This window comes from Oncorhynchus tshawytscha, linkage group LG18 (genome assembly GCF_018296145.1).
Source record: "Oncorhynchus tshawytscha isolate Ot180627B linkage group LG18, Otsh_v2.0, whole genome shotgun sequence".
NCBI classification, from domain to species: Eukaryota; Metazoa; Chordata; class Actinopteri; order Salmoniformes; family Salmonidae; genus Oncorhynchus; species Oncorhynchus tshawytscha.
Genome location: NC_056446.1, coordinates 28,832,542 through 28,854,041, shown reverse-complemented (window position 1 = coordinate 28,854,041; position 21,500 = coordinate 28,832,542). Strand labels below are relative to the sequence as shown.

The following is a 21,500-nucleotide window of genomic DNA, read 5'->3' as shown; positions in this document are numbered from 1 at the left end:
TCATAAGGTCTGGATGCCTTATATGGAATACTGTACAACAAAAGGAGTCTGTAATGAAAACATGTCAGGGGAGATACAGATTTAGGCAATACCTAGCTGCTGGGCTGCACAGTTCTGGCACTGGGGGTCTGTCGTACTGTTCTCACTCTGGCCTTGGCCTAACACACCTGAAACCAATAGTAAAATAGCTCTACAGTACTATTAGGCCTATGGTATGAATTACAGTGCCCTCTGTCATTATTGGGACCATGAAGCATTCTTTTTCTTTTGGCTCTAATATTCCAAACGTTTGGATTTTAAATCAAACAATGACTATGAAGTTAAAGAGTGAACATTACTTTGAGGGTTTTTTCATCCATATCAGGTGAACTGTTTAGAAATGTTTGTCGCAGTCGGCGTTCCAATTCATCCCAAAAGTGTTCGATGGAGTTTAGGTCAGTGCTCTGTGCAAACCAGTCAGGTTCTTCCACACCGATCTCAACAAATAATTTCCGCATGGACCTCGCTTTGTGCACGGGGGCATTGTCATGCTGAAACAGGAAAGGGCCTTCCCCAAACTGTTGCTACAAAGTAGGAAGCACGGAATGTCATTGTATGCTGTAGCGTTAAGATTTCCCTTCACTGGAACTAAGGGGCCTTGCCCAAACCATGAAAAACAGCCCCTGACCATTATTTCTCCTCTACCAAACTTTAGAGTTGGTACTTTGCATTCGGGCAGGTAGTGTTCTCCTGGCATCCGCCAAACCCAGATTCGTCCGTCGGACTGCCAGATGGTGAAGCATGATTCGTCACTTCAGACAATGCATTTCCACTGCTCCAGAGTCCAATGGTGGCAAGCTTTACACCACTCCAGCCGACGCTTGGCAATTGGCATGGTGATCTTAGGCTTGTGTGCGGCTGCTCGACCATGGAAACCCATTCATGAAACCCATTCATCACAACAAACCGTTCTTGTGCTGACGTTGCTTCCAGAGGCAGTTTGGAACTCAGTCGGTAGTGAGTGTTGCAACCGAGGACAAACTATTTTTATGTGCAACGTGCTTCAGCACTCAGCGGTATCATTCTGTGAGCTTGTGTGGCCTACCATTTCGCGGGTGAGGTTGTTGCTCCTAGACGTTTCCATTTCACAATAACAGCACTTGCAGTTGATCAGGGCAGCTCTAGCAAGGCAGAAATTTGACGAACTGACTTGTTGGAAAGGTGACATCCTATGACGGTGCAACGTTGAAAGTCACTGAGCTCTTCAGTATGGGCCATTCTATTGCCAATGTTTGTCTATGGAGATTGCATGGCTTTGTGCTCGATTTTTATACACCTGTCTACAACGGTGTGGCTGAAATAGCCGAATCCACTAACTTGAAGGAGTGTCCACATACCTTTGGCCACGTAGTGTAAATTATGATTTTGGATAATCCTGAATGAATCGTGAATAATGATGAGTGAGAAAGTTTGATGCAGAAATATCATACCCCCACAACACATTACAATAACAGGGGAGGTAGCATTTTTTGGGGTTATGATATTTGTTCGTCTATACCTTTCTCACTCATCATTATTCACAATTCATTCAGGATTACCTATAATCATGGTAGCATCCACATTAATGTAGAAGTGTTTAGAAACATATTCTGTTCTTTATTTACAATAAAAGGGTCATATTAGATTGTGTAGAAATGCCACAAAGAAATCTGAGGGAGGACCCCATAACCCCCTGCCAGGTTATGTCCCCTCTAAAACCAAAGTTGCTCTCCTGGGTAGTAGGGAGAAGCGTGTTTTATGTTTTGTAAAAGTGTTGAATCACAACAGTGTTGACAGAGCTGAATAAAATCATGAAGTCACTCATGAAACAGCAGCTGTTTGCTGTATTCTTTGACAGTCTCTCTCTGGTCATGGTTTTAAAAAGTTCTGAAATCTCATGTAAACTAGTATCAAACTTTGCTGGAAGCTGTAGGTACGGGTGATTTGAGCCATCTGATTGGCCAGCGCAGTAGGCACATTCAATTTAGCCACAGATCTCCCGGTCTTTCCAGACAAATGAAAAGGTTACCCTGTGCGCAGTCCACCTACCACCAACAGCGCAACAGAATTTTTAAAAAGAGTGCAAGTCTTTATCACAGTCTTTATCGCTGTCACGCCCTGACCTTAGAGAGTTTTTTATGTCTCTATTTAGGTTTGGTCAGGGTGTGATTTGGGTGGGCATTCTATGTTCCTTTTTCTATGTTTTGTATTTCTTTGTTTTGGCCAAGTATGGTTCTCAATCAGGGACAGCTGTCTATCGTTGTCTCTGATTGGGAACCATACTTAGGTAGCTTTTCCCCACCTATGTTTTGTGGGTAGTTGTTTTCTGTTTAGTGTTCTGCACCTGACAGGACTGTTTCAGTTTCGTTTATTCAGTTTGTTATTTTGTTCTAGTGTTCAGTTTAATAAAAGTCATGAACACTTACCACGCTGCGATTTGGTCCGATTCTTCCTCATCAGACGACTTTATCGCAGCCTTTATCGCAGTCTTTATCGCAGTCTTTATCTCAGCCTTTATCGCAGTCTTTATCTCAGTCTTTATCGCAGTCTTTATCGCAGCCTTTATCTCAGTCTTTATCGCAGCCTTTATCACAGTCTTTATCGCAGTCTTTATCACAGTCTTTATCTCAGTCTTTATCGCAGTCTTTATCTCAGTCTTTTTCGCAGCCTTTATCGCAGTCTTTATCACAGTCTTTATCTCAGTCTTTATCTCAGCCTTTATCGCAGTCTTTATCACAGTCTTTATCACAGTCTTTATCGCAGCCTTTATCGCAGGCTTTTCTACAGAAATGTTTGGTGATTGACTAGGAACGCCTTGCAGATGGACCGGTTGGTGACCACTGTTTTAGACTATTGCTATACACACGCAGTATGTTTTCCTTTGCCATATCGTCACTACTGTAAAGCTCATTACGTCTTTACAAACCCACAGGACGCTCTTACATTCCAATGTCTGTGGTGGTCTCAATAGATTGCATGTGTCTATACTGTAGATCACAGTATAGGTATATGTTATGTTAAATTGTGTGAGGTTTGATTGGCATCTTACTCTATTGACACGGCGCAGTTTGGCTCCAGCGATCATGGCTGCGAGTCCCGTTGGGGCGGGAGCCTCTTCACCCTGTCCCCCTCCAACCATGGGCAGCGGTGGAGGCAGGGGGGGCGGGGGAGCACCTTCCGAGGGGGGAGGTGGGCCAGGAGGGGGAGGAGGCATAGAGGCACCCAGGGAGGGGGGCCTCCACCTAAAGAGGAGGGGCCACAACCCATGGACATGGGGGGAGGCATGGGAGCTGGGGGGGCTACAGAAAGCACACCAGGATGGCCTTGGAAAGGAGAACCTGGTGAAATTCAGAGAGGGAGAGTTAAAGAGGTCAGAATACTTTCTTTATAGTGTCAAATGACATTTAACATTAAACACTGGTAACACATTGATGTGGGGTAAGTCTTAGGTGGAAGTGCAGCAGTGTCTGATTTGAAAGCGAATATGCGTTTAAATCAGGCACTAGAGACACTTGATAATGCCAAAATGTAAAGACGGCCTTACATTTCCTCAAAATGTACTTCAAAAATGTAAAGGTTACAAAAAAAGTATGTAATTGTTCAGAGGGTTGAGTTCAGCGTTTCCTCACCTGGGTTCGAGGATCGTCGTTCCCTCTCCATGTGTGCCTGCTTCTGCTGCTGCTCCATAACCTGTCTGGAGAGACACACAGTCAGTCAGCCCACCTCAATTATATGACTGTCATAGCACAGAGTCAGACAGGCACACAGAAAGCCTTAGAGCCTTATTGCCCAATAAAGCAGGGATATTTGACACACAGTCAGTGAGTCACATAGACAATAGTATTTCATTTGTATAAGTATATACCACAGTCAGCCAGCCTACAACCCTCCAGTTCTCCAGCCCTCCAGTTTTCAAACCATCCATCCAACCCTCCATCCATCCAGCCCTCCAACCCTCCAGTTCTCCAGCCCTCCAGTTTTCAAACCATCCAACCCTCCATCTATCCAGCCCTCCAACCCTCCAGTTCTCAAACCCTCCAGCCTTCTAGCCCTCTAGTTCTCAAACCCTCCAACTCTCTAGTTCTCCAACCCTCCAACCCTCCAGCCCTCCAAATTCCAGCCCCCAGCCCTACAACTATCCAGTCCTCCAGCCCTCCAACTCTCCAGCCCTACAGCTCTACAACTCTCCAGCCCCACAACTCTCCAGTCCTCCAGCCCCCCAGCCATACAACTCTCCAGCCTTCCAGTCCTCCTGTTCTCCAGCCATACACATCTCCATCCCTCCAGTCCCCCAGCCATACAACTCTCCAGCCCTCCAGCCCCCCCAGCCCTACAGCTCTCCAGCCATATAACTCTCCAGCGCTACAACTCTCTAGCCCTACAACTCTCCAGCCCCCAGTCCTACAACTCTCCATCCCTCCTGCCCCCAGCCTTACAACTCTCCAGCCCCCAGTCCTACAACTCTCCATCCCTCCTGCCATACAACTCTCCAGCCCTCCAGTCCTCCAGCCCCCCAGCCCTACAGCTCTCCAGCCATACAACTCTCCAGCCCCCCAGTCCTACAACTCTCCATCCCTCCTGCCCCCCAGCCATACAACTCTCCAGCCCTCCAGTCCTTCTGTTCTCCAGCCCTACAGCTCTCCAGCCCTACAAACCTCCAGTTCTCCCACTGTCCAAGGTCTGGTAAAATGATGGCATGTGGTATAGGTAGCCTGAATGTATGTCTGCTTATACATGGACAAGTAGTGCTTCATGTTAATTTCCATGACGAGACAGATACTCTCCCTACTGTTCACTATGCTGCAGGCTTTATGAGCTTCTCTCCCCACAATTTCTCCTTCTTTCTCTATCTATTCGCCTCTGATGTGAGAGGAATACATCAGAGCTCTGGGGGGAGAAACTTTTTTAAACTTTTGGTCTTTCTTTAATGAAACCTTCTCATTTCATTTAAGAACTCACCCCCCCCCCTTAAAAATAAAACAACAAAATATATCCTGTACTGCATACATGTACCATACTCACCTTTCCATCTGCCACATGATACAAAACAACATCACAATATCCAAAAAACTTTACCACATCTACATCCATGAAGCTCCCTCGTACACCTTCAGACTGGTCTCTAGTGCATGCATATCCTGACCATCACAGAAATGTCATCTGCATATGCTGACACTGCTATGCCTATCACCACATCCGTGCCTGTCCAGCACACTCCCTGCAGTCTCCTGCGTAGCAGTCCCAAAAAAGTCTCAATGGCGAGTGTATATAACTGCCCAGATAGAGGGCATCCTTGTCTAATGCCCTGCCTCACCCAGACTGGCCTACTGAGCCCCCCTCCCACCTTGACCATAAATGACGCCCCAGCATACAACAGCTTCACACAGGTCAAAAACCTCTTCCCAAACACAGACATCACATTAAACAGATACTCATGGTCCTCTCTATCAAAAGCCTTCTCTTGATCTAAAGAGACCAGTCCAAAGTTCACATTAGTACCTCTCAACAAGTTCAACATGTCCCTGATCAAGAACAAGTTGTCCGTGATTGAGCATCCCGGTACACAATATGTTTGGTCCTTATGTACTATCGAGTCCAGATGGGACATCAGTCAGAGAGGACCTTGGCAAATATCTTATAGTCCGCACAGAGTAATGCCACAGGCCTCCAGTTCTTAAGTTCACACAAGTCCCCTTTTTTGGGATGGAGAGTCAGAGCCGCCCGACGGCAGCTCATCGGCAACTCTCCTACCCCGACGCACTGACGCAACACGCAAAAGAAGTCCAGTCCAATTATTGCCCAGAATTATTTATAAAACTCCACCGGGAGTCCATCGACCCCCGGTGCACGACCGGGGGACATCTGGGTTACGGCCTCTGCCAGTTCATGGGACAACAGAGGAATGTCCATTTCATCCCTCTGTGCCAGAGAGAGCTTAGGGAGTCGTGCGAACAAGACCTGAGCACACATAGAATCACACATTTCTGCCCTATACAACTCAGTATAAAACTCCACAGTTCGCTCCTGCATCTCTCCCACCACAGAGGTCACCCGCCCATCTGACAGCCGTAGACAATGCAAACCCTTGGCTTCACCGCTCTGTCTTTCCAAACCAATGAAGAAGGAGCTGGGAGCATCCATCTCCTTGAGCATGGAGAACCTAGCTCTTACAAGTGCTCCCTTTGCTTTAACCTGGAAAAAACTGCCCAGGTCCCTACGTAATTCAGTTAAATTAGAATGGGCCTACATTGCCTTGTCCCACCATCTCTACCTCCATCTCACTAATACTACGCTTGAGTTCCCCCAATACTCTCCTAGCCTCTGAGGGTGAGAGAGCTGTATACTGTTGACAGAAAAGCCGAATTTGGACTTTTCCAACATCCCACCATTGACTCAGAGACTCATACTCCTCTCTTCGCTGCCCCCACCTTTCTCAAAATGTCTGGAAACCTGAGCAAAAAGTATCATCTTGTAAGAGCTTTACATTAAACTTCCAATAGCATGCCTGCCGGGGCCCTGGTGAAATAGACAGCTGAGCCATGGTTATGTGGTGATCTGAAAACCCCTCCAGGAGAATGGTAGTTCCCAACAGCCTATTGCTCTGATTCCTGGACATGTAAAACCGATCAAGTCGGGCTGCACTCACCCTAGCCCCAAAGACCTTCACCCATGTATACTGTCTTGTGTTGGGCTGCACTCACCCTGGCCCCAAAGACCTTCACCCATGTATACTGTCTTGTGTTGGGATGTTTAGTTCTCCAAACATCCACTAGGTCAAACTAATTAATGATGTCCCTTAACACTCCCACTGATACTGAATGAGGCTCTCCCCCATTTCTGTCTTTCGTAAAATCCATTGTACAGTTCCAGTCCCCGCTGACCACCAGCGTCTCCTCAGGCGAGACTTCCTGTCTACGGCCTTTATGTGGACAAGCAAAACTCTTATGTCACAAATCTCCACACTCAAACACCATAGACTATCTGTGCTGGCAAACCCTGCGTAGAGCCCCTCCCCATGCCTCACTTTAAAATACACATTTAACTGTTGCTCATTGAGGATGTGGAATTTTCCAGCTGTGTGTCTTGTTGGAGAGAAGATGTGCTGACCCAGCAGCCACAGGCCTGGGAGATACACACTGTTATACTGACTGTTACCACTGGAGGGGCTCCACGCGCACACACACACACACACACACACACACACACACACACACACACACACACACACACACACACACACACACACACACACACACACACACACACACACACACACACATGCAGACACGCGCAAACACAAACACAAACACACACACACAAACAATCATATTTATTCTGTTTTGCTTTGGCATTTGGAGTTGAGATGAAATGATAAGCAGAGCAGAAATAGCTAAGGTTACAAAGGCTGGCTGGTCATGTATTTCCCTGAGGGCCTAGAGATAGCAATAGATTGCAGAAACAGCTTGAGTTATGTACCTCTCTGAAGAGTCTAAAAGTCCTGGAGCATAATCTCAAGCACAAATCTGATATTAACATCTATTCTCCACAATCTGCCCACCATGGCTTAGTACTTCACATGTTCAGCTGTCATTATACCTCTATCATTCCATGTCCCTCTTTTACTCTCTCTCCCTCTCTTTTTCTGCTACTCTCTCTCTCTGCTACTCCCTCTCTCTCTGCTACTCCCTCTCTCTCTACTACTCCCTCTCTCTCTGCTACGGTCTCCCTCTCTTTCTCTGCTACTCTCTCTTTCTCTCTGCTACGGTCTCCTCTCTTTCTCTGCTACTCTCTCTCTCTGCTACTCCCTCTCTCTCTGCTACTCTCTCCTCTCTCTTTCTCTGCTACTCCCTCTCTCTCTGCTACTCCCTCTCTCTCTCTACTCCCTTTCTCTGCTCCCTCTCTCTCTCTGCTACTCCCTCTCTCTCTGCTACTCTCTCTCTCTGCTACTCCTCTCTCTCTCTACTCCCTCTCTCTCTGCTACTCTCCTCTCTACTCCCTCTCTCTCTGCTACTCCCTCTCTCTCTGCTACTCCTCTCTCTCTGCTACTCCCTCTCTCTCTGCTACTCCCTCTCTCTCTGCTACTCCCTCCTCTCTGCTACTCCCTTCTCTCTCTCTCTCTGCTACTCCCTCCTCTCTCTCTCCCTCTCTCTCTGCTACTCCTCTTCTCTGCTACTCCCTCTCTCTCTGCTACTCCCTCTCTCTCTGCTACTCCCTCTCTCTCTGCTACTCCCTCTCTCTCTGCTACTCCCTCTCTCTCTCTGCTACTCCCTCTCTCTCTGCTACTCCCTCTCTCTCTGCTACTCCCTCTCTCTCTGCTACTCCCTCTTTCTCTGCTACTCCCTCTCTCTCTGCTACTCTCTCTCTCTCTGCTACTCCCTCTCTCTGCTACTCTCTCTCTCTGCTACTCCTCTCTCTCTGCTACTCCTCTCTCTCTGCTACGGTCCCTCTGTCTCTGCTACTCTCTCTCTCTCTCTGCTACTCCCTCTCTCTCTGCTACTCCCTCTCTCTCTACTCCCTCTCTCTCTGCTACTCCCTCTCCTCTGCTACTCCCTCTCTCTGCTACTCCTCTCTCTGCTACTCCTCTCTCTCTGCTACTCCCTCTCTCTCTGCTACTCCTCTCTCTCTGCTACTCCCTCTCTCTCTGCTACTCCCTCTCTCTCTGCTACTCCCTCTCTCTCTGCTACTCCCTCTCTCTCTCTGCTACGGTCTCCCTCTCTTTCTCTGCTACTCCCTCTCTCTTCTACTCCCTCTCTCTCCGCTACGGTCTCTCCTCTGCTCTCTCTCTCTGCTACTCCCTCTTTCTCTGCTTCTCCTCTCCCCTCTCTCTGCTACTCCCTCTCCTCTCTCTCTCTGCTACTCCCTCTCTCTCTCTACTCCCTCTCCTCTGCTACTCCCTCTCTCTCTGCTCTCCCTCTCTACTCTCTCTCTGCTACTCCTCTCTCTCTGCCTCCTCTCTCTCTGCTACTCCTCTCTCTGCTCTCTCTCTCTCTCTCTGCTCTCCCTCTCTCTCTGCTACTCCCCTCTCTCTCTGCTACTCTCTCCCTCTCTCTCTGCTACTCCCTCTTTCTCTCTACTCCCTCTCTCTCTCTCCTCTCTCTCTGCTACTCTCCCCTCTCTCTCTGCTACTCCCTCTCTCTCTGCTACTCCCTCTCTCCTCTCTTTCTCTGCTACTCCCTCTCTCTCTCTGCTCTCCCTCTCTCTCTACGGTCTCCCTCTCTCTCTCTGCTCTCCCTCTCTCTCTACTCCCTCTTTCTCTGCTACTCCTCTCTCCTCTCTTCTCTGCTCTCCCTCTCTCTCTGCTACGGTCCCTCTCTCTCTCTACTCTACTCCCTCTACGGTCTCTTTCTCTGCTACTCCCTCTCTCCCTCCCTCTCTCTCTGCTACTCCCTCTCCCTCTTTCTCTGCTACTCCCCCTCTCTCTCTCTTCTCCTCCCTCTCTCTCTGCTACTCCCCTCTCTCTCCCTTCTCTCCTACTCCCTCTCTCTCTGCTACTCCTCTCTCTCTCGGCTACTCCCTCTCTCTCTCTCTACTCCCTCTCTCTCTCCCTCCCTCTCTCTCTGCTCCCTCTCTCTGCTACTCCCTCTCTCTCTGCTACGGTCTCCCTCTCTTTCTCTGCTACTCCTCTCTCTCTTCTACTCCCTCTCTCTCCGCTACGGTCTCCCTCTCTTTCTCTGCTACTCCTCTCTCTCTTCTACTCCCTCTCTCTTTCTCTGCTACTCCCTCTCTCTCCTCTCTTTCTCTGCTACGGTCTCCCTCTCTTTCTTCTACTCCCTCTCTTCTCTCTCTCTCTCCGCTACGGTCTCCCTCTCTTTCTCTGCTACTCCCTCTCTCTCTTCCCTCTCTCTTTCTCTCTCTCTCTCTCTCTCTCCGCTACGGTCTCCCTCTCTTTCTCTCCTCTCTCTCTTCTACTCCCTCTCTCTCTCTCTACTCCCTCTCCTCTCTCTCTCCTCTGCTACGGTCTCTCTTCTCTCTTCTCTCCGCTACGGTCTCCCTCTCTCTCTCTCTCTCTCTCTCTGCTACTCCCTCTCTCTCTGCTACGGTCTCCCTCTCTTTCTCTACTCCCTCTCTCTCTCGGTCTCCCTCTCTCTCTGCTCTCCCTCTCTCTCTCTACTCCCTCTCTCTGCTACGGTCTCCCTCTCTTTTCTCTGCTACTCCTCTCTCTCTTCTACTCCCTCTCTCTCCGCTACTGTCTCCCTCTCTTTCTCTGCTCTCTCTCTCTGCTACTCCCTCTCTCTTTCTCTGCTACTCTCTCTCTCTCTCTCTGCTACTGTCTCCCTCTCTTTCTCTGCTACTCTCTCTCTCTGCTAATCCCTCTCTCTCTGCTACTGTCTCCCTCTCTCTCTGCTACTGTCTCTATCTCTCTCTGCTACTCTCTCTCTCTCTTCCCCACTCTCTCTGCTACTCTCTCCCTCTCTCTTGTCCTCCTGTCTGTTAATCCTGTAAGGAGACAGAGAGAGAGAGAGAACAGAGGGAGAAGAGGAATAAAAGGTTGATGAGGACAGATGCGGGTCATGTGGACAGGGGCACTGCTGCCTGCTAGCAAACGGAGTCCTGTGTGACAGACAGACCCCTCTATATCGTACAGTCTATGATGACAGACTCTCACAGACAAAATAGTGTTATTAATGATCTAATCCTCTCGATGGGAAATATTTCAGGGAAGTTCAGTGAATGTTGTGTCTGATGTCTTTCCTGTCTTTGCCATGCTAACATCTGAGGTGATTCTCTCTCTGGAAAATGTTGTGTGAATGTTGTGTGGATGTTGTGTGATGACCTTGATGTCTTACCTTGCTCTCTGCACCTCCATCTCGTCTGTAGTGGGCCCATTCTGGACTTGGCACTGGACTGCTGGGCCTGGAAGGGAAGGAAGGAAGGGGTGAAAAGACAGAGATATTGGTGACCATTATTTGTATGGTTGATTTGATTGTTTATGTTGGTACCAGAGAGAAAGAGAGAGAGACAGAGAGAGACAGACAGAGAGAGATCGAGAGAGGGAGGGGTAAGGGTCTCTCTTCACAGTGTCACCATACTCGAGTTTGTGTCTCTTATCCACCTGACAGGTGAGGCTCAGGTAGACCACTCCAACCTGCATCACAGCTGTCACTCACTCTATCTTATGTCACACAGACATACTCCTGTTACATAAACCAAGCACTGCCTGTGGGACTTTACAAAAAGAGAGAGAGTGGTACCAGTTTGACTGGGAATGTTGTGGGCCTGAACCAAAGCTACAGACAGGATCATCACACAGACATTGTGGCCCTGGAGGCTTGGTGTTTGACACATGAGTTGTGCACTACACTCTCTTCTGTTGCTCACGACTGTCAGAAGTGTCTTTATAGAGACCAAGGACAGGTTAGAAAGGATGGCTTTGGTTGGTCCAGTTACAGCCAGTGTTCCAAAATAACACACAACAATGAAGGAACCTGACTCACAATCTCTGGCCAGACGTAGTCTCCATACCGCTACATACTACTACTGACCAGACAGAGTCTCCATACCGCTACATACTGCTACTGACCAGACAGAGACTCCATTCAGCTACACACTGCTACTGACCAGACAGAGTCTCCATACTACTACATACTGCTACTGACCAGACAGAGTCTCCATTCTGCTACATACTGCTACTGACCAGACAGAGACTCCATTCAGCTACACACTGCTACTGACCAGACAGAGTCTCCATACTACTACATACTGCTACTGACCAGACAGAGTCTCCATTCTACTACATACTGCTACTGGCCAGACAGAGTCTCCATTCTACTACATACTGCTACTGACCAGACAGAGTCTCCATCCTACTACATACTGCTACTGGACAGACATAGTCTCCATTCTACTACATACTGCTACTGACCAGACAGAGTCTCCATACTACTACTGACCAGACAGAGTCTCCATTCTACTACATACTGCTACTGACCAGACAGAGTCTCCATTCTACTACATACTGCTACTGGCCAGACAGAGTCTCCATACCACTACATACTGCTACTGACCAGACAGAGTCTCCATATTACTACATACTGCTACTGACCAGATAGAGTCTCCATATTACTACATACTGCTACTGACCAGACAGAGTCTCCATATTACTACATACTACAACTGACCAGACAGAGTCTCCATACTACTACATACTGCTACTGACCAGACAGAGTCTCCATACCACTACATACTGCTACTGACCAGACAGAGTCTCCATATTACTACATACTGCTACTGACCAGACAGAGTCTACATATTGCTACTGACCAGACAGAGACCCCATACTACTACATACTGCTACTGACCAGACAGAGTCTCCATTCAGCTACATACTGCTACTGACCAGACAGTCTCCATACTACTACATACTGCTACTGGCCAGACAGAGTCTCCATACTACTACTGACCAGACAGAGACTCCATTCAGCTACGTACTGCTACTGACCAGACAGTCTCCATACTACTACATACTGCTACTGACCAGACAGAGTCTCCATACCACTACATACTGCTACTGACCAGACAGAGTCTCCATATTACTACATACTGCTACTAACCAGACAGAGTCTCCATTCAGCTACATACTACTACTGACCAGACAGAGTCTCCATACTACTACATACTGCTACTGACCAGACAGAGTCTCCATACCACTACATACTGCTACTGACCAGACAGAGTCTCCATATTACTACATACTGCTACTGGCCAGACAGAGTCTCCATTCTACTACATACTACTACTGACCAGACAGAGTCTCCATTCAGCTACATACTGCTACTGACCAGACAGTCTCCATACTACTACATACTGCTACTGGCCAGACAGAGTCTCCATACTACTACTGACCAGACAGAGACTCCATTCAGCTACATACTGCTACTGACCAGACAGTCTCCATACTACTACATACTGCTACTGAACAGACAGAGTCTCCATACCACTACATACTGCTACTGACCAGACAGAGTCTCCATTCTACTACATACTGCTACTGACCAGACAGAGTCTCCATTCTACTACATACTGCTACTGGACAGACAGAGTCTCCATTCTACTACATACTGCTACTGACCAGACAGAGTCTCCATACTACTACTGACCAGACAGAGTCTCCATTCTACTACATACTGCTACTGACCAGACAGAGTCTCCATTCTACTACATACTGCTACTGGCCAGACAGAGTCTCCATACCACTACATACTGCTACTGACCAGACAGAGTCTCCATATTACTACATACTGCTACTGACCAGATAGAGTCTCCATATTACTACATACTGCTACTGACCAGACAGAGTCTCCATATTACTACATACTACAACTGACCAGACAGAGTCTCCATACTACTACATACTGCTACTGACCAGACAGAGTCTCCATACCACTACATACTGCTACTGACCAGACAGAGTCTCCATATTACTACATACTGCTACTGACCAGACAGAGTCTACATATTGCTACTGACCAGACAGAGACCCCATACTACTACATACTGCTACTGACCAGACAGAGTCTCCATTCAGCTACATACTGCTACTGACCAGACAGTCTCCATACTACTACATACTGCTACTGGCCAGACAGAGTCTCCATACTACTACTGACCAGACAGAGACTCCATTCAGCTACGTACTGCTACTGACCAGACAGTCTCCATACTACTACATACTGCTACTGACCAGACAGAGTCTCCATACCACTACATACTGCTACTGACCAGACAGAGTCTCCATATTACTACATACTGCTACTGACCAGACAGAGTCTACATATTGCTACTGACCAGACAGAGTCTCCATTCAGCTACATACTGCTACTGACAAGACAGAGTCTCCATACTACTAAATACTGCTACTGACCAGACAGAGTCTCCATTCTACTACATACTGCTACTGACCAGACAGAGTCTCCATACTACTACATACTGCTACTGACCAGACAGGGTCTCCATTCTACTACATACTGCTACTGACCAGACAGAGTCTCCATTCTACTACATACTGCTACTGACCAGACAGAGTCTCCATTCTACTACATACTGCTACTGACCAGACAGTGTCCATATTGCTACTGACCAGACAGAGACTCCATACTAGTACATACTGCTACTGACCAGACAGAGTCTCCATACTACTGCTGACCAGACAGAGACTCCATACTACTACATACTGCTACTGACCAGACAGAGTCTCCATTATACTACCTACTGCTACTGACCAGACAGAGAGTCCATACCACTACATACTGCTACTGACCAGACAGAGTCTCCATTCTACTACATAATGCTACTGACCAGACAGAGTCTCCATACAACTACTGACCAGACAGTCTCCATTCAGCTACATACTGCTACTGACCAGACAGTCTCCATACTACTACCTACTGGTACTGACCAGACAGTGTCCATATTGCTACTGACCAGACAGAGACTCCATACTAGTACATACTGCTACTGACCAGACAGAGACTCCATACTAGTACATACTGCTACTGACCAGACAGAGTCTCCATACTACTGCTGACCAGACAGAGACTCCATACTACTACATACTGCTACTGACCAGACAGAGTCTCCATTATACTACCTACTGCTACTGACCAGACAGAGACTCCATACCACTACATACTGCTACTGACCAGACAGAGTCTCCATTCTACTACATACTGCTACTGACCAGACAGAGTCTCCATACTACTACTGACCAGACAGAGTCTCCATTCAGCTACATACTGCTACTGACCAGACAGTCTCCATACTACTACATACTGCTACTGGCCAGACAGAGTCTCCATACTACTACTGACCAGACAGAGACTCCATTCAGCTACATACTGCTACTGACCAGACAGAGTCTCCATTCAGCTACATACTGCTACTGACCACACAGAGTCTCCGTTCAGCTACATACTGCTACTGACCAGACAGTCTCCATACTACTGCATACTGCTACTTACCAGACAGAGTCTCCATACTACTACATACTGCTACTGGCCAGACAGAGACTCCATTCTACTACTGACCAGACAGAGTCTCCATTCAGCTACATACTGCTACTGACCAGACAGAGTCTCCATTCTACTACCTACTGGTACTGACCAGACAGTCTCCATTCAAGTACATACTGCTACTGACCAGACAGAGTCTCCATACTACTACATACTGCTACTGGCCAGACAGAGACTCCATTCTACTACTGACCAGACAGAGTCTCCATTCAGCTACATACTGCTACTGACCAGACAGAGTCTCCATTCTACTACCTACTGGTACTGACCAGACAGTCTCCATTCAAGTACATACTGCTACTGACCAGACAGAGTCTCCATACTACTACATACTGCTACTGGCCAGACAGAGTCTCCATACTACTACTGACCAGACAGAGACTCCATTCAGCTACGTACTGCTACTGACCAGACAGTCTCCATACTACTACATACTGCTACTGACCAGACAGAGTCTCCATACCACTACATACTGCTACTGACCAGACAGAGTCTCCATATTACTACATACTGCTACTGACCAGACAGAGTCTCCATTCAGCTACATACTACTACTGACCAGACAGAGTCTCCATACTACTACATACTGCTACTGACCAGACAGAGTCTCCATACTACTACATACTGCTACTGACCAGACAGAGTCTCCATACCACTACATACTGCTACTGACCAGACAGAGTCTCCATATTACTACATACTGCTACTGGCCAGACAGAGTCTCCATTCTACTACATACTACTACTGACCAGACAGAGTCTCCATTCAGCTACATACTGCTACTGACCAGACAGTCTCCATACTACTACATACTGCTACTGGCCAGACAGAGTCTCCATACTACTACTGACCAGACAGAGACTCCATTCAGCTACATACTGCTACTGACCAGACAGTCTCCATACTACTACATACTGCTACTGAACAGACAGAGTCTCCATACCACTACATACTGCTACTGACCAGACAGAGTCTCCATATTACTACATACTGCTACTGACCAGACAGAGTCTCCATATTACTACATACTGCTACTGACCAGACAGAGTCTCCATACTACTACATACTGCTACTGACCAGACAGAGTCTCCATACCACTACATACTGCTACTGACCAGACAGAGTCTCCATATTACTACATACTGCTACTGACCAGACAGAGTCTACATATTGCTACTGACCAGACAGAGTCTCCATTCAGCTACATACTGCTACTGACAAGACAGAGTCTCCAGACTACTAAATACTGCTACTGACCAGACAGAGTCTCCATTCTACTACATACTGCTACTGACCAGACAGAGTCTCCATACTACTACATACTGCTACTGACCAGACAGAGTCTCCATTCTACTACATACTGCTACTGACCAGACAGAGTCTCCATTCTACTACATACTGCTACTGACCAGACAGAGTCTCCATTCTACTACATACTGCTACTGACCAGACAGTGTCCATATTGCTACTGACCAGACAGAGACTCCATACTAGTACATACTGCTACTGACCAGACAGAGTCTCCATACTCCTGCTGACCAGACAGAGACTCCATACTACTACATACTGCTACTGACCAGACAGAGTCTCCATTATACTACCTACTGCTACTGACCAGACAGAGACTCCATACCACTACATACTGCTACTGACCAGACAGAGTCTCCATTCTACTACATACTGCTACTGACCAGACAGAGTCTCCATACTACTACTGACCAGACAGAGTCTCCATTCAGCTACATACTGCTACTGACCAGACAGTCTCCATACTACTACCTACTGGTACTGACCAGACAGTGTCCATATTGTTACTGACCAGACAGAGACTCCATACTAGTACATACTGCTACTGACCAGACAGAGACTCCATACTAGTACATACTGCTACTGACCAGATAGAGTCTCCATACTACTGCTGACCAGACAGAGACTCCATACTACTACATACTGCTCCTGACCAGACAGAGTCTCCATTATACTACCTACTGCTACTGACCAGACAGAGACTCCATACCACTACATACTGCTACTGACCAGACAGAGTCTCCATTCTACTACATACTGCTACTGACCAGACAGAGTCTCCATACTACTACTGACCAGACAGAGTCTCCATTCTACTACATACTGCTACTGACCAGACAGTCTCCATACTACTACATACTGCTACTGGCCAGACAGAGTCTCCATACTACTACTGACCAGACAGAGACTCCATTCAGCTACATACTGCTACTGACCAGACAGAGTCTCCATTCAGCTACATACTGCTACTGACCACACAGAGTCTCCGTTCAGCTACATACTGCTACTGACCAGACAGTCTCCATACTACTGCATACTGCTACTTACCAGACAGAGTCTCCATACTACTACATACTGCTACTGGCCAGACAGAGACTCCATTCTACTACTGACCAGACAGAGTCTCCATTCAGCTACATACTGCTACTGACCAGACAGAGTCTCCATTCTACTACCTACTGGTACTGACCAGACAGTCTCCATTCAAGTACATACTGCTACTGACCAGACAGAGTCTCCATACTACTACATACTGCTACTGGCCAGACAGAGTCTCCATACTACTACTGACCAGACAGAGACTCCATTCAGCTACGTACTGCTACTGACCAGACAGTCTCCATACTACTACATACTGCTACTGACCAGACAGAGTCTCCATACCACTACATACTGCTACTGACCAGACAGAGTCTCCATATTACTACATACTGCTACTGACCAGACAGAGTCTCCATTCAGCTACATACTACTACTGACCAGACAGAGTCTCCATACTACTACATACTGCTACTGACCAGACAGAGTCTCCATACCACTACATACTGCTACTGACCAGACAGAGTCTCCATATTACTACATACTGCTACTGGCCAGACAGAGTCTCCATTCTACTACATACTACTACTGACCAGACAGAGTCTCCATTCAGCTACATACTGCTACTGACCAGACAGTCTCCATACTACTACATACTGCTACTGGCCAGACAGAGTCTCCATACTACTACTGACCAGACAGAGACTCCATTCAGCTACATACTGCTACTGACCAGACAGAGTCTCCATATTACTACATACTGCTACTGACCAGACAGAGTCTCCATATTACTACATACTGCTACTGACCAGACAGAGTCTCCATACTACTACATACTGCTACTGACCAGACAGAGTCTCCATACCACTACATACTGCTACTGACCAGACAGAGTCTCCATTCTACTACATACTGCTACTGACCAGACAGAGTCTCCATTCTACTACATACTGCTACTGGACAGACAGAGTCTCCATTCTACTACATACTGCTACTGACCAGACAGAGTCTCCATACTACTACTGACCAGACAGAGTCTCCATTCTACTACATACTGCTACTGACCAGACAGAGTCTCCATACTACTACATACTGCTACTGACCAGACAGAGTCTCCATACCACTACATACTGCTACTGACCAGACAGAGTCTCCATATTACTACATACTGCTACTGACCAGACAGAGTCTCCATATTACTACATACTGCTACTGACCAGACAGAGTCTCCATATTACTACATACTACTACTGACCAGACAGAGTCTCCATACTACTACATACTGCTACTGACCAGACAGAGTCTCCATACCACTACATACTGCTACTGACCAGACAGAGTCTCCATATTACTACATACTGCTACTGACCAGACAGAGTCTACATATTGCTACTGACCAGACAGAGACCCCATACTACTACATACTGCTACTGACCAGACAGAGTCTCCATTCAGCTACATACTGCTACTGACCAGACAGTCTCCATACTACTACATACTGCTACTGGCCAGACAGAGTCTCCATACTACTACTGACCAGACAGAGACTCCATTCAGCTACGTACTGCTACTGACCAGACAGTCTCCATACTACTACATACTGCTACTGACCAGACAGAGTCTCCATACCACTACATACTGCTACTGACCAGACAGAGTCTCCATATTACTACATACTGCTACTGACCAGACAGAGTCTACATATTGCTACTGACCAGACAGAGTCTCCATTCAGCTACATACTGCTACTGACAAGACAGAGTCTCCATACTACTAAATACTGCTACTGACCAGACAGAGTCTCCATTCTACTACATACTGCTACTGACCAGACAGAGTCTCCATACTACTACATACTGCTACTGACCAGACAGGGTCTCCATTCTACTACATACTGCTACTGACCAGACAGAGTCTCCATTCTACTACATACTGCTACTGACCAGACAGAGTCTCCATTCTACTACATACTGCTACTGACCAGACAGTGTCCATATTGCTACTGACCAGACAGAGACTCCATACTAGTACATACTGCTACTGACCAGACAGAGTCTCCATACTACTGCTGACCAGACAGAGACTCCATACTACTACATACTGCTACTGACCAGACAGAGTCTCCATTATACTACCTACTGCTACTGACCAGACAGAGAGTCCATACCACTACATACTGCTACTGACCAGACAGAGTCTCCATTCTACTACATAATGCTACTGACCAGACAGAGTCTCCATACAACTACTGACCAGACAGTCTCCATTCAGCTACATACTGCTACTGACCAGACAGTCTCCATACTACTACCTACTGGTACTGACCAGACAGTGTCCATATTGCTACTGACCAGACAGAGACTCCATACTAGTACATACTGCTACTGACCAGACAGAGACTCCATACTAGTACATACTGCTACTGACCAGACAGAGTCTCCATACTACTGCTGACCAGACAGAGACTCCATACTACTACATACTGCTACTGACCAGACAGAGTCTCCATTATACTACCTACTGCTACTGACCAGACAGAGACTCCATTCTACTACATACTGCTACTGACCAGACAGAGTCTCCATTCTACTACATACTGCTACTGACCAGACAGTGTCCATATTGCTACTGACCAGACAGAGACTCCATTCTACTACATACTGCTACTGACCAGACAGTCTCCATACTACTACATACTGCTACTGGCCAGACAGAGTCTCCATACTACTACTGACCAGACAGAGACTCCATTCAGCTACATACTGCTACTGACCAGACAGAGTCTCCATTCAGCTACATACTGCTACTGACCACACAGAGTCTCCGTTCAGCTACATACTGCTACTGACCAGACAGTCTCCATACTACTGCATACTTCTACTTACCAGACAGAGTCTCCATACTACTACATACTGCTACTGGCCAGACAGAGACTCCATTCTACTACTGACCAGACAGAGTCTCCATTCAGCTACATACTGCTACTGACCAGACAGAGTCTCCATTCTACTACCTACTGGTACTGACCAGACAGTCTCCATTCAAGTACATACTGCTACTGACCAGACAGAGTCTCCATACTACTACATACTGCTACTGGCCAGACAGAGACTCCATTCTACTACTGACCAGACAGAGTCTCCATTCAGCTACATACTGCTACTGACCAGACAGAGTCTCCATTCTACTACCTACTGGTACTGACCAGACAGTCTCCATTCAAGTACATACTGCTACTGACCAGACAGAGTCTCCATACTACTACATACTGCTACTGGCCAGACAGAGTCTCCATACTACTACTGACCAGACAGAGACTCCATTCAGCTACGTACTGCTACTGACCAGACAGTCTCCATACTACTACATACTGCTACTGACCAGACAGAGTCTCCATACCACTACATACTGCTACTGACCAGACAGAGTCTCCATATTACTACATACTGCTACTGACCAGACAGAGTCTCCATTCAGCTACATACTACTACTGACCAGACAGAGTCTCCATACTACTACATACTGCTACTGACCAGACAGAGTCTCCATACCACTACATACTGCTACTGACCAGACAGAGTCTCCATACCACTACATACTGCTACTGACCAGACAGAGTCTCCATATTACTACATACTGCTACTGGCCAGACAGAGTCTCCATTCTACTACATACTACTACTGACCAGACAGAGTCTCCATTCAGCTACATACTGCTACTGACCAGACAGTCTCCATACTACTACATACTGCTACTGGCCAGACAGAGTCTCCATACTACTACTGACCAGACAGAGACTCCATTCAGCTACATACTGCTACTGACCAGACAGTCTCCATACTACTACATACTGCTACTGAACAGACAGAGTCTCCATACCACTACATACTGCTACTGACCAGACAGAGTCTCCATATTACTACATACTGCTACTGACCAGACAGAGTCTCCATATTACTACATACTGCTACTGACCAGACAGAGTCTCCATACTACTACATACTGCTACTGACCAGACAGAGTCTCCATACCACTACATACTGCTACTGACCAGACAGAGTCTCCATATTACTACATACTGCTACTGACCAGACAGAGTCTACATATTGCTACTGACCAGACAGAGTC

General features: G+C 47.1%; 1 protein-coding gene across 1 annotated transcript in view; it reads right to left on the bottom strand.

Moving 5' to 3' along the window:
- Positions 1-21,500, bottom strand: part of evlb (Enah/Vasp-like b) — a 137,158-nt gene that overhangs the window by 16,507 nt on the left and 99,151 nt on the right. Inside the window, 4 exon segments of the mRNA XM_042300904.1 lie at positions 3,068-3,244; positions 3,247-3,356; positions 3,648-3,712; positions 10,806-10,872. Of these exon segments, the coding sequence (XP_042156838.1) occupies positions 3,068-3,244; positions 3,247-3,356; positions 3,648-3,712; positions 10,806-10,872 (419 nt within the window).